The sequence below is a fragment of the Neovison vison genome, chromosome 2, assembly GCF_020171115.1.
Source record: "Neovison vison isolate M4711 chromosome 2, ASM_NN_V1, whole genome shotgun sequence".
Classification (NCBI taxonomy): Eukaryota; Metazoa; Chordata; class Mammalia; order Carnivora; family Mustelidae; genus Neogale; species Neogale vison.
The window spans coordinates 186,979,796-186,993,346 of NC_058092.1; the positions used below are offsets into that span (position 1 = coordinate 186,979,796).

Below are 13,551 nucleotides of genomic sequence, written 5' to 3' on the forward strand. Positions count from 1 at the left end.
TCATGACCTGAGCTGAAGGCAGAGGCTTTAGCCCACTGAGAAACCCAGGTGCCCCTTGCCTAAGAGTTTTAAAAGAGATAGGCAAATATGAACATTTAAAAAAAAAAAAAAAATCTGGGATGCCTGGGTGGCTCATTTGGTTGAGCAACTGCCTTCAGCTCAGGTCATGATCCTGGAGTCCTGTGATCAAGTCCTGCATCAGGCTCCCTGAGTCTGCATCTCCTTCTGACCCTCCCCTTCTCGTGCTGTTTCTCTCTCTTTCAAATAAATAAATAAATAAACAAATCCTTAAAAATTAAATAAGTAAATAAATAAATAGAAGAGAAGCTAATTTTTTCTCTATTTTTATTTATTTATTTATTTATTTATTTATTATTTTTTTAAAGATTTTATTTATTTATTTGACAGAGAGCGATCACAGTAGGCAGAGAGGTAGGCAGAGAGAGGGGAAGGGAAGCAGGCCCCCTGCCGAGCAGAGAGCCCGATGCGGAACTCGATTCCAGGACCCTGAGATCATGACCTGAGCCAAAGACAGTGGCTTAACCCACTGAGCCACCCAGGCGCCCCTAATTTTTTCTCTAAATGAAAGAAACTAATTTCCTTTTTTTCCCCAATGAAAAAACTTCAAGTAAAAACCCAAGGCTCTGTGGACTCAAACCACCGAGAATTTGAATTGTTACTTGAACCTCTGTGGTTTCACAGGTTGGGGAAAGAATGTGAAAGACTGTAGCTTGATTTATAGGCCTTAGTATCTTTGCTATTCCAAGTGCACCCCAGGAATCAGCAATATGCTGATTACATGCCTGTTAGACATGTAAGATCTCAGGCTTCCCCCTAGACCAACTTAACCCGAATCTGCATTTTATTTCCTACACTTTAATTTCTTTTTTATTTTATTTTATTTAAAGATTTTTTAAAAATTTATTTATTTGACAGATAGAGATCACAAGTAGGCAGAGAGGCAGAGAGAGAGAGGAGGAAGCAGGCTTCCTGCTGAGCAGAGAGCCCAATGCAGGACTCGATCCCAGGACACTGGGATCATGACCTGAGCTGAAGGCAGAGGCCTTAACCCACTGAGCCACCCAGGTGGCCCTTAATTTCTTTTTTACTTCATTTTTACTTAGATCTTTAGATGGCTCATATACATATTAATATTTTAGAAACACTGCTTTATATATATTTAAGATATGGTTTCTTGGTTTCTATTAGGTTTGGGCAATATTTGAAGTGATTATTGTTTAAATGTGGTTTAGATGATGAAAGCAAGGTGAATAACACTCATTAAGGGCCTTAATATGGATTTCACTGTTGGCTTATTTAGTTCTCACATTAATTCTACAATTTAAGGATTACTGGTTAATGGATATATATTCACAGTGGAGGCTGAGCTGGACTTCAAACCCTAATCCCCGAGACTCCAGGGTCCACTCTCTTACATAATGTCTCTTAGGTCCAGGTTAGACACTGCTGGTATAAAAACTAGGATTAAAAAAAATCAGTGGAAGGTGAATTCTTAAATTGGTCCTAAATTAAGAAAACATAGAACAAACACTATTAAGACTTGAAAATAACTTGGATTTATTTAAGATCCTTTCTGTTTTTATTTTTATTTTATTTTTTAAAAAAGATTTTATTTATTTATTTGATAGGCAGAGATCTCAAGTAGACAGAGAGAGGAGGAAGCAGGCTCCATGCTGAGCAGAGAGCCCGATGCGGGGCTCGATCCCAGGATCCTGTGATCATGACCTGAGCAGAAGGCAGAAGCTTTAACCCACTGAGCCACCCAGGCACCTCTTATTTTTATTTTTTTAAAAGATTTTATTTACTTATTTGACAGAGATCACATGTAGGCAGAGAGGCAGGCAGAGAGAAGGACAGGGAAGCAGCCTCCCTGCTGAGCAGAGAGCCCAATTTGGGGCTCGATCCCAGACCCTGAGATCATGACCTGAGCTGAAGGCAGAGGCTTAACCCACTGAGCCACCCAGGTTCCCTCCTTCCTTTTTTTAAAGTCTGTGTAAGCTGTTAGTGGTAGAATGTAACCACAAACCAGTCTGACCACATCGCATGAGTTTTTTTTTAAATAATTAATGGATAACATAGAATAAGTAATAGAATAAGCTTATATTTGGGACTAAGAAGTTAATAATCCTTCATCCTTTTAGGGAAACATTAGCAATCTTATATTCTTATTTATTTCAAATTAAAAAATCAAATTCATCACCAATAAGAGGATAAAAATAAAAAAAAAATTAAGATAAAATACAGTTTCAGTTCTCCTTCATAATACTAAGATATTCAGATAGGGGAAGGGGTTAAACACTCACGTACCATTTGCTTCTGGGTGGTGAAACTTTTGCCGATACTGGTATGTGCCAATTCCTGGTCCATCTGGGCCATGTATGACTTGAGATTATTAAGAGTTCCTTTCACAGATGCACCCTCCTCTGTCTCCTGTGTTTTAAGATCCAAGTCATCATCACTGTCTAAATATTCAAAGTCTTCCTCATCCAGATCATCGGAGTCTGATTCATGAGAACTTGGCCCTACACAGACCCCAACACAGAAAGAGCCAAATGGTAATTTTTTCATCAGTGATTATATCTCTCAAAGAGTTAAATATTATCTGCAGAAAAGGACCAATATACAGAGATAAATTACTTTGTAAAACTCTCTTCTGGAAAATGGTATTGCGGGCAGATATTTGCAGAAAGGTACACAGGCTGAGCTGAAAAATATAGCTTTATTTTTTATTATGAATTTGATTACTAAAATTTTTTACTTAAAAAACTTAAAAGCTACAGAATACATGAATATATTTTGATATAAATATCCAAGCCATATGGAGTTGTTATTGTCTCACTTCTCACTCTCTTCCCAGAGTTAAGCATCTTTTAATAGTTTGGTGGGTACCCAGCCTTTATGTAGTTCTGTACATACGTATAAAAACACAAGGGTGTATATATATGTATATACACACACACACATCGAACCATGTTTGCTTTTCCACTTATTTATATGTCATGCAAGTCCTTCTTTGTGAAACCATATAGATGGACCTCATTCTTTCTTAAGATTGTGTAATATTTCATAATACAGTTGTACTATTATTTATTCTAAAAAGATTTTATTTATTTATTTGACAGAGATCACAAGAAGGCAGAGAAGCAGGCAGAGAGAGAGGGGAGTGGGGGAAGCAGGTTCCCCGCTGAGCAGAGAGCCCGATGCGGGGCTCAATCCCAGGACCCTGGGATCATGACCACAGCCGAAGGCAGAGGCTTAACACACTGAGCCACCCAGGCGCCCCCTATAATTTATTTAACCATTTCCTTCTTCATGGATATTTAGGATGTTCTACTTTTTTCTACTACAATGCTATAATCACCATTTTAGCACACAGTGTCTTTTTCATAGAGAAAAATTCCTGGAAGCGAAATAACTAAGTCAAAGGTTATAAACTTTCTAGAGTTCCAAACTGCCCTGTGAAAGACATCTTACACTTCCACGCTCACAGTTTGATAGTACCCATTTCTTCAACCCTTTGAGAAAACGGAATATTGTCAATATTTTAAATATTTGGTAATATGATAGGCAAAAAAACAAGTTCTTATTTTGTATTGTACATTTACTTGCTAGAAACAGTTAAGTATTTTCAAATATTTATTTGTTTATATTTCTTCCTCAAGGCATTGCCTGCTTATATCCTTTGCTGATTTTTTTAACATTGGGCTATTTGTCTTTGTATTATTGGTGTTAAGTGCTGTAAATCTAAAAGAGAAAAAACAGTGTAACATGGAAGCCAAGGTGAAACCATCTCTAGCCACACAGCATTCATTCATTCAACAAATACTCAATGAGCAGCTACTATGTTAGGCACTGAGCTAAGTATCCTCTACAAAATCATTCAACTGCACAGAAGTTCATGGTTGAAAGCTATTCAAAATAATCAAGAGAAAGCAAATACTTTGATTTCCAAGAGACCCAATGCTCTAGTACTCTAGCAACAGCCTTGATACTTACAGTTTCAAAATGAAAATAAATATCACACTGTAACTTACCTAAAATCTTGTCAAAATAATTTAAAAAAGAGTCTGCATCAAAAGTGATTGGAGCCTCAGAAGGTTCTCTGTAAAGATTAAAGGAGAAAGACCATTTATCTTGAACACAACTCTCCGGAACTTTCTTTTTTAAAGCAGTGCCATTCTTAGGAAAACTACTAGAAATATGATCTCAAAATAAGTGCAGCAAGAAAAACTGTAGTTTAAATGGTCTTGCAGGGCAAAAGAAATGGGAAAGACTGATGAAATAAGAGTAAAGGGTGCTTTGGGTGGCTCAGTTGGGTAAGCATCTGCCTTTGGCTTAGGTCATGATCCCAGGGTCCTGGGATCAGGTCCTTCATCTGGCTCCATGATCAGCAAGGAGTCTCCTTCTCCCTCTGCCTCTCCCTCACCTCTTGTGCTCAAGATCTGCCCCTCTCTTGCAAAAATAAATAAAATCTTAAAAAAAAAAAAAGAAAAGTAAAAATTTCACTTTGTTTATGCACATTTAGCTTATGCTGATTTAGAGACCTACCTACCCTGCACCTCCCACAAGATAGATAGATAGATAGATAGTATTAGCAGAAGAAATCACATCTCTGAGTTAATTTAAAAATAAAGTCTGTTTCTTTAGGAACTAAACTTTTAAAAAAGTAAGAACATACTTTTCTTATCTCTGCTTTCTTTCTCTCTTCTTTTTTTTTCAAGCTAGCTCTATGCTCAGGGTGGAGCCCAACATGGGGCTTGAACTCATAATCCTGAAATCAAGACCTAAGCTGAGATGAAGAGTCAGAGGCTTAGCTGAGTGAGCCACCCAGGCACCTCCACACCCCCTTATCTTTGCTTTCTTTCTTTTTTTTTTTTTTTTAAGATCGTATTTATTTATTTGACAGAGAGAGACACAGTGAGAGAGGGAACATAAGCAGGGGGAGTGGAAGAGGGAGAAGCAGGTTTCTCGCAGAGCAGGAAGATCAATCCCAGGACCCTGGGATCATGACTTGAGCCAAAGGCAGACACTTAATGACTGAGCCACCCAGGCGCTCCTTATCTCTGCTTTCTTAAAAAGAGAACACTGAACATGAATTTTAATCTTCTCATGAACATCATCTCAAGAGCATCAACACGAATAAAGATATATTTGCTGTACAACTGGCAATTCCAAATACCTTATTTTCCTATTACTTGCCAAATGTAACTCCCCATTTCTTCTGTTATTATTTCTTCCTCTGATAAACTCTTTTATCCCCCTCTTTTGAATGTGAAGCTTCCCATCGGCTTGGGGGTGGCAGACTGATTGGAAGTATGGGTTTGCTGAGAGCTAGATGTTAAGAGTCCATAAAGTTCTGAGTAAAAGTTTAAAGAATAAAATACTCAATTTCCTTGCACAGCTCTGGGATGGACATTTTTAGATCTGTTGAGTAGCCTCTCTGACTCACTTTAAGAATTGCAAAGAATCAGGCTATTAGAAATACAACTCCAGATAAATTATCATGGTACTAGGCAGTAAAAGAGGGAAACACAGCAGTACAAATCATTTACTGAAAAGAAAAACAAGAGTGGAAATGGCAATGACTAGATGACTTCAACATCTGCATTCTAGCTACTCAGACATTTATACTCTAACACAAATTACCGAGGCAGCTCTGCTCCTTTGTGGGTTGAGACTTTGGAAATGAAAGCTTTCATGCTTTCTGAGACTTGACTTAAGTCATACTTCTCTTCCTCCTTGGAAACTGGCTCAGCATCTTTTTTGCCAGCAGCTTCCTGCAGCAGCTGGTCCAGCTGATCTGGTGAGAGATCTAACCACTCGTCATCTGAAAAAGAAGAAAACATGACACTGCCATACCACATTGAACATGGCACATACTCTCAGAAGAGGGCCTTGTGAGACTTAGTGGAATATTTTCATTTTTCCTAACCCTTCTGCTCTATCCTGGTCCACCACTTACCATCTTCTCGGGGAAGATTAGCTTCTTCCTTCTTAAGCTCTTCTATATCAAATGGTATGGTCTGTAATAAGGTTAAGATTTCTTCACCTGGGCTCATAGCAAGAGAACTATAAAAAATAAAAAACATGGAGATCTTTTTATAAGACAGCTCAGAAAAATAATCACAAAAAATAGTATTTTAAAGTGGGAGGAATAATCTAGTCTAATTTGTTTTTAAACAATTGTTTTATAGACCCCCTTTTTCTTAAAAATTTTACGAGGAACTCTAAAATGTAAAAGGGCTCAAAGAAAAACTTTTTTACAGCAAAGGAAACTATCAACAAACTGAAAAGGCAACCTACCGAGTGCAAGAAAATATTTGCAAAAGCATACATCTGATAAAGGGTTAATATCCAAAATAGATAAAGAACTCACACATCTTGATAGTAAACAAAAAATGTGATTTACTTTTTAAAATTTATATTCAATTAGCCAACATATACTACATCATTAGTTTCTGATGTAGTGTTCAATGATTCATCAATTAAAAACAATCTGATTTAAAAATGGGCAGAGGACCTGAATACAAGATATACAAATGGCCAATAGGCACATGAAAAGGCGCTCAACATCACTCTTCATCAGGAAAATGCAGATCAAAATCACCATGAGATACCATCTCACTCCAGTCACAATGACTATTACCAAAAAGACAAGACAGTTGGTAAGGATTTGGAGAAAAGGGAAGCCTTGTGCATTGGTGGGAAAAATGGGTGCAACCAGTATGAAAAACAGTATGGAGACTCCTCAAAAAATTAAAAACAGAACTACCATCTGACCCAGCAATTCTACTTCTGGAGATATATATATATATATGGGAAAAGAAAACAGGATATAGAAGAGATGTCTGCAACTCCCTTCTCTGCAACATTACTCACAATAGCTAAAGACATGGAAACCACCTCAGGGCCCACCAGTGGATGACTGGATAAAGGAGATGTACATAATTAATATAATAATAATAAAAAATAATAATCAATACAATTATATTACAAATACATATAATATATACAAATGTATTATTCAGAGAAATATATGTGAGAAAGAAGGAGAAAGAAGAAATATGAGAAAGAAGGATTCCAATATGCTAATGGAATAAAGCAGAGAATGACAAACACCACATGGTATCACACGTATGTGGAATGTCAAAAAAAAAAAAAAGTAAGCCTCATAGAAACCGAGTGTAGAAAAGAGAATGCCAGGGGTTAGGGAGTGAGGGAAATAAGGAGGGGCTGGTAAAAGGGTACAGAGTTTCTGAATACCATCTAAGGATCTAATGTAAAACATGGTGACTGTAACACTGTATTATATAAACGAAATCTGCTCAGAGAGTAGAACTTTAATGTTCAAACTGCGCCACCAAAAAGATAAATATGTGAGGTGATGGAACTGCCAATTAACTAGATCTCTTCACATGTGCAAATATCAAATCACCATGATGTACTCTTAAAGATTTATTTATTTATTTATTTATCTTACAATTCTGTTCCTCAAATTATTTTTCAGTAAAGCTGAGAAAGAAAAACTGCTTTGACTGAAATGGGAGTTTGGAAGCTCAGAGGTTATCCATTTCAGCTTTGCCTTTGGTTCTGTAGCAGAAAGCATGGAAGACAATTATGAAGCTGTTGACAGTACAGCTCTTTCAATTTATAGATAGCATACATACGAGGAAAAGAAAACCCAGAAGAAAGTATGAACTAAAATTAATATTGCATGTATGAAATGCTAGGTTAGCACTTTATTTTATTTTTTAAGATTTTTATTGATTTACTTGACAAAAAGAGAGCACAGCCAGGGGGAGCAGCAGGTAGGGGGAGAGGGAGAAGCAGGCTCGTCCTGAGCAGGGAGCCCGATGGAGGCCTTGGTTCCAGGACCCTGGGATCATGACCCGAGCCAAAGGCAGACACTGAAATGACGCCCAGGCGCCCCTAGGCTAGTCCTTTAAATACAGTTTCTTATTCAGTTCCCTAATTACTATTATGAGGTAATAATCCTGGTTACAGATGAGAAAACCAGAGCTCAGTGAAGTTCTATAATGTCTGAAAGGTCACTGAGTTAGAGCAAAGTCTTGAAATCAAGTGGTCAGATACTAACTTATGGTCCTCCTACAACAAACTGATGAAGAAATACAGAGATATTATCTGTATGATGAGTATGTTATTTTATTTTATTATTATTTTTAAAAATATTTATTTATTTGCCAGAGAGAGAGAGAAAACAGAAGCAGGGGGAGCGCAGGCAGAGAGAGAGGCAGACTCCCTGCTGAGCAGGGAGCCTGATGCGGGACTCAATCCCAGGACCCCTAGCCCATGACCTGAGCCAAAGGCAGATGCTTAACCAACTGAGCCACCCAGGCATCCCAAGCATGTTATTTTATGATGGCAATGTGACCTGTGTAACTGATGGAAACCTGTCTAATCTATTTAGAATGGAGCAAATCAAATTAAGGAATGGACTTACATTCATTTAAATAAAGATTTGCATACCTTGCTAAATCATGTAGGTGACAGGAAATTATCCCTGCTACATATTATGCAAATATTACTAGGAGAGAAAAAGAAATACACAAGTAACTGTAATAAATTACACAGTAACTGTAATAAATTACACAGTATAAAATCATATTTATCTTAGAAAGAGAAGAGAGGGAATGTAAGCAGGGAGAAGGGCAGAGGGAATCTCAAGCAGACCACCTGCTGTGTGCAGGGCTCAATCTCATGACCCTGAGATCATGACCTGAGCTGAAATCAAGAGTTGGACCAAATGCTATGAAGAATCCCAGGAGAAGGTAATTACAGTAACTACAGAAAAGTTAAAAAGAAATGATAAAGACAATGGAAGTAGTTGAGTTAGGCCTTAAAGAATGGGGTGCGGGGGCACGCCTGGGTGGCTCAGTTGGTTAAGCAGCTGCCTTCAGCTCAGGTCATGATCCCAGCATCCTGGGATCGAGTCCCACATCGGGCTCCTTGCTCAGCAGGGAGCCTGCTTCTCCCTCTGCCTCTACCTGCCATTCTGTCTGCCTGTGCTCACTCTCTCCCTCTCTCTCTCTGACAAATAAATAAAATCTTAAAAAAAAAAAGAAAAAAAAAAAAGAATGGGGTGGGGGGCCTGGGTGGTTCGGTCAGTTGGTTAAGTGTCCAACTCTTGATTTCAGCTGAGGTCATGTTGTTCTCAGGGTCCTGAGATTGAGCCCTGCACTTAGCAGGGAGTCTACTTGAGATTCTCTCTCTCCCTCTGCCCCCTTCCCTGCTCACACTGGCTCTCTTTCTCTCTCCAAAATAAAGCTTTTTTAAAAAAAAAAAGCTTTCTTGATACTTTATTTATTTATTTTGAGAAACAGCAAGTCCATGAGCAGAGGGAGGGGCAGAGGTAGAGAGGAAGAAGCAGACTCCCACTGAGCAAGGAGCCCAATGTGAGGTTCAATCCCAGGATCCTGGGATCATGACCTGAGCCTAAGGCAGACACTTAACCAACTGAGCCACCCAGGCATCCAGAATGGGGAAGATTCTGACAAGTAAGATAGGGTAGAGGAATTTCAGGCAAGGGAGAAAATGAGCATTTGTATAAAGGCAAAGAAGTGAGGAACATGTTCACAAAGCAAATGGTGTTCAGTCTGGCAAAAGCATCGAAGACGAAGCTGAACAGATGGACAGGAATGAGAGCACAGTGAGCCTGAAATGGCTAAGTTTGGACTCAATGAAATAAGCAGTGAGTGATCACTGATGGCTTCTTTTTTATTTTTAATTTTTGTTTTAAGAGATTTAAATAATACAGACAAGTCCAAAAGATACAGCAGAAAAAAATGATACAACAAATGTCCACATCCTACCACCTAGAATTTTAATATTGCTATACTTACTTCTAGTCTAAAGGTATGACTGATTAGCCTTAACACAAAAAATTAAACACAACATATGCCCATACTTTAAAAATTTATAGATAAAGCTAATATTTTTCCTTTGATGACCAACACTATCAGTTCCAGTCTATTTCATTATTATCCAGAGGTGACTGCTCCCACAAATAATCCTCCTGGTCCACTGAGCATGTGTGTGCACGTGCACACGCGCATGTATTTGTTATATTTGTTGTTTGTTCTCTTTCCCTAGAATTTTATTACCCCCAGATACCCGTATGCCTCATTCCCTCACTTCATTTATATCTTTTCTCAAACAGAACCTCCTTGGAAAGGCCTCCTTGACCAACTTATTCAGAATAGCAGTCTAGGGGTGCCCGGGTATCACAGTTGGGCACACCAACTCTTGGTCTTCGCTCAGATCATGATCTCAGGTTCATGGAACTGAGCCCTGCATCAGGATCCGTGCTTATACCTCTCTCATACACTGAATGAAACAAGATGGGATCAGGAGGGAGACAAACTATAAGAGACTCTTAATGTCACAAAACAAACCAAGGGGAGCTGGTGGGGGGGAGAGGGGGAGGGGGAGGGTGGTGGGGATATGGTCATTGGGGAGGGTATGTGCTATGGTGAGTGCTGTGAACTGTGTAAACCTGGCGATTCACAGACCTGTACCCCTGGGGCTAATAATACATTATATGTTTATAAAAAAATTAAAAAATTAAAAAAAAAAACACATGACATTTTGTGTCCTAAACATTTTTATATATATAGCATCCATACTCTACTTATTTACAACTTGCCTTTTTCAATCAACATGTTTTCAAAATCTATTTATTTAGATCAGTGGTTTTCAACTGGGGACAGTTTTGCCCCCAGAGGACATCTGATAATGTCTGGCCATAGTTTTGGTTGTCACAGCTGGGGGTGGGGTAGAGTGCTATTGGCATTTATTGGGTAGAAGCCAGGGATGCTGCTAAACAACATATAATACACAGAGCAGTCCCCCACAACAAAGAATTATCTGGTCCAAAATGTCAACAGTGCCAAGGCTGAGAAATCCTGGATTAGATTTATGTACATTTAGCTAATCTCTGGTTAACTAATGGATTGTAATCTATCATATAACTACAACGTAATTCATTTATCTATTATTGATGGACACTAACACATTGTTCAGTTTTTCACTATTACAATCTCTAACAATTTTTAGGAGAGTGACTGAAGATGACTGAAGCTTATTTCAAGTGGATTCTCTTGGGTCTAATGGTTGCATTGGAAGTGAAGAGTTGCTAGCCATTGGAAAACAAATTTAGGTATTGCCAGAGTAAGAAATGAGTGAGAGGGGAAAAAAAAAAAGAAACAAGTAATTAGAGTAGCTACTTAGAGTAAAAAAGAAAAATGCAAGACACAAGATAGTAATAAAAAGGATCAAGAGTCTGGATCCAAAGAGAGCCAGGAAGTTTAGGTGATAAGGAGGACGGTAGCACTTTAAAAAGAGAGTGTGACGTATCTTGAAAGAAGTTGCTGTGGCTGATATCGAAGAGATTACTGCCTATGTTCTCCTCTAAGATTCTGATAGATTCCTGTCTCACGTTGAGGTCTTTTATCCATTTTGAGTTGATCTTTGTGTACGGTGTAAGAGAATGGTCGAGTTTCATTCTTCTACATATAGCTGTCCAGTTTTCCCAGCACCATGAGAGTGTGAAACAGTCTGTGATACTAATCCAGGTTTTGTTTTGTGTTTTTGTTTTTTAAGAAATCACACCATCACAATTTTAATTGCATGTTTTCTTTTTTTTAGTCAATTAAAACAACCATTTTATATTATTACTATTTTTATTAACATATAATTACTATTTGTTCCAGGGATACAAAGAAGACTGTGAATCATCAGTCTTACACAATTCACAGCTATGGTGAGTACTGTGAATTAATCCAGGTATTTAAAAAAAAAAACCAAATACACTGGGAATTCAAAAACAGGTCTGGAGAGAGTTGTGAGTTTGGTTTTAAACTGTTCAGAAGTTATCCTGGTTTGGGAATGGGAGTCTCTTTTGCAACACTCTAAAATTTTGGAGATGTAGGAGCACCTGGGTGGCTCAGTGGGTTAAAGCCTCTGCTTTCAGCTCAGGTCATGATCCCAGGGTCCTGGAATCGAGCTTAGTGGGAAGCCTACTTCTCCCTCTCCCTCTGCCTGCTGCTCCCCCTGCTTGCGCTCTCTGTCAAATAAATAAAATCTTAAAAATAAAATAAAATAAAATGTTGGACATACAAGCTACTTAAATTCTTTCTCCAGTAGTAAAAATGTGGTAAATTATATCTATTTACTGAAATGTTATGCAGCTCCTTAACAATTATGCTTATAAAGACTTTTTAACGTCATGGGAAAATGTAAGATAATAATGAGTAAAAATTATGGACAGGATACAAAATTTTTGTATAGTATAAAAATGTTTTAAAAATAACTAGATGAATATGGGGGGAAAATAATGGAAGGCAGTAGAGCAAAATGATAATAGTGTTGACTTTTTTTTTTTTAAAGATTATTTATTTATTTGTTTGACAGAGAGAGATCACAAGTAGGCAGAGAGGCAGGCGGTGGGGGGGCAGGCTCTCTGCCGAGCAGAGAGCCCGATGCGGGACTCGATCCCAGGACCCTGAGATCATGACCTGAGCCGAAGGCAGCGGCTTAACCCACTGAGCCACCCAGGTGCCCAGTAGTTGACTTTCTGATATGAATTTTTCCTTACTACATCTTTCTGTATTTGCTATAATGAGTGAATGTTATTTTGTAACAACAATGAACCTATTTTAAGGCTTTATTAGAGTGATCGAGCGAGTGAGAGAGAGAGAGTGTGAGCTCTGGGGGAGAGGGAGAAGCAGGGTCCCCACCAAGCAGGGAGCCTGACATGGGGCTTGACCCCAGGATCCTGAAATCATGACCTGCTTGGTGAGGAAGGTAGACATTTAACCGACCAAGCCACCCAGGCGCCCTACGAACTTCATTATTTCAAAAGAACTACCCAACCACCAATCTATCTTGTTTTGTGCCAGGAGCCCTAACTCTCCTACATGAGTCTCTCTTATTTTCTTGACATCTCTTTAACCCGTCTGTAAGGTAACAGTTCACAAGCAGAGTGGCCCTTTGACGCAGATGGGAATCATCTAGGGTAGATTCTCCTAACCACGATGGCCACCTCTTTTAGTCTCCTTTCCCAAGTTTTCTGAAATGATACCCTGAGAAGGAATCCTTTTACCACCAATTATTGCCATAAAACTGATGGGAGTGCAAAGGCACAGGCAGACAGTTCTGAGAGTAAGGACCAGTGTAAAGTCATAATTACCTCACAGACAACTGAGGTTAGAGTTCTCTCAGCATCGACCTTGCTTCACCAGTCTTCAAAGAACATTCTATTACACAAATAAGTGATGTTTGTGACGCAAGCAAAATGACTAGAGTTCAAAACCAGTAAGTTTAACTTGGAAAAAAAAAAAGTCCAAAAACAAAATGAAAAACACATACAACTTGGGACCTTTTAACCATAATATATACAAAGGTATTCTCTCATGTTATTTAACAGCTTTGAGTACTTCAAATTCAATTCTGTACACACAAATTGAAGTTTTTCCCATACTCAAATTCTGACCTTTGATTCCTGAGCTCAAT

At 38.4% G+C, this 13,551-nt stretch overlaps 1 protein-coding gene across 1 annotated transcript in view; it reads right to left on the bottom strand.

Moving 5' to 3' along the window:
* ECD (ecdysoneless cell cycle regulator) overlaps positions 1–13,551 on the bottom strand; it is a 31,530-nt gene that overhangs the window by 1,093 nt on the left and 16,886 nt on the right. The window contains exons 10-13 of the mRNA XM_044239763.1: positions 5,984–6,090; positions 5,668–5,848; positions 4,056–4,123; positions 2,329–2,543 (exon numbers count right to left, since the gene is read on the bottom strand). Of these exons, the coding sequence (XP_044095698.1) occupies positions 2,329–2,543; positions 4,056–4,123; positions 5,668–5,848; positions 5,984–6,090 (571 nt within the window). The remainder of the gene's footprint in view (positions 1–2,328; positions 2,544–4,055; positions 4,124–5,667; positions 5,849–5,983; positions 6,091–13,551) is intronic.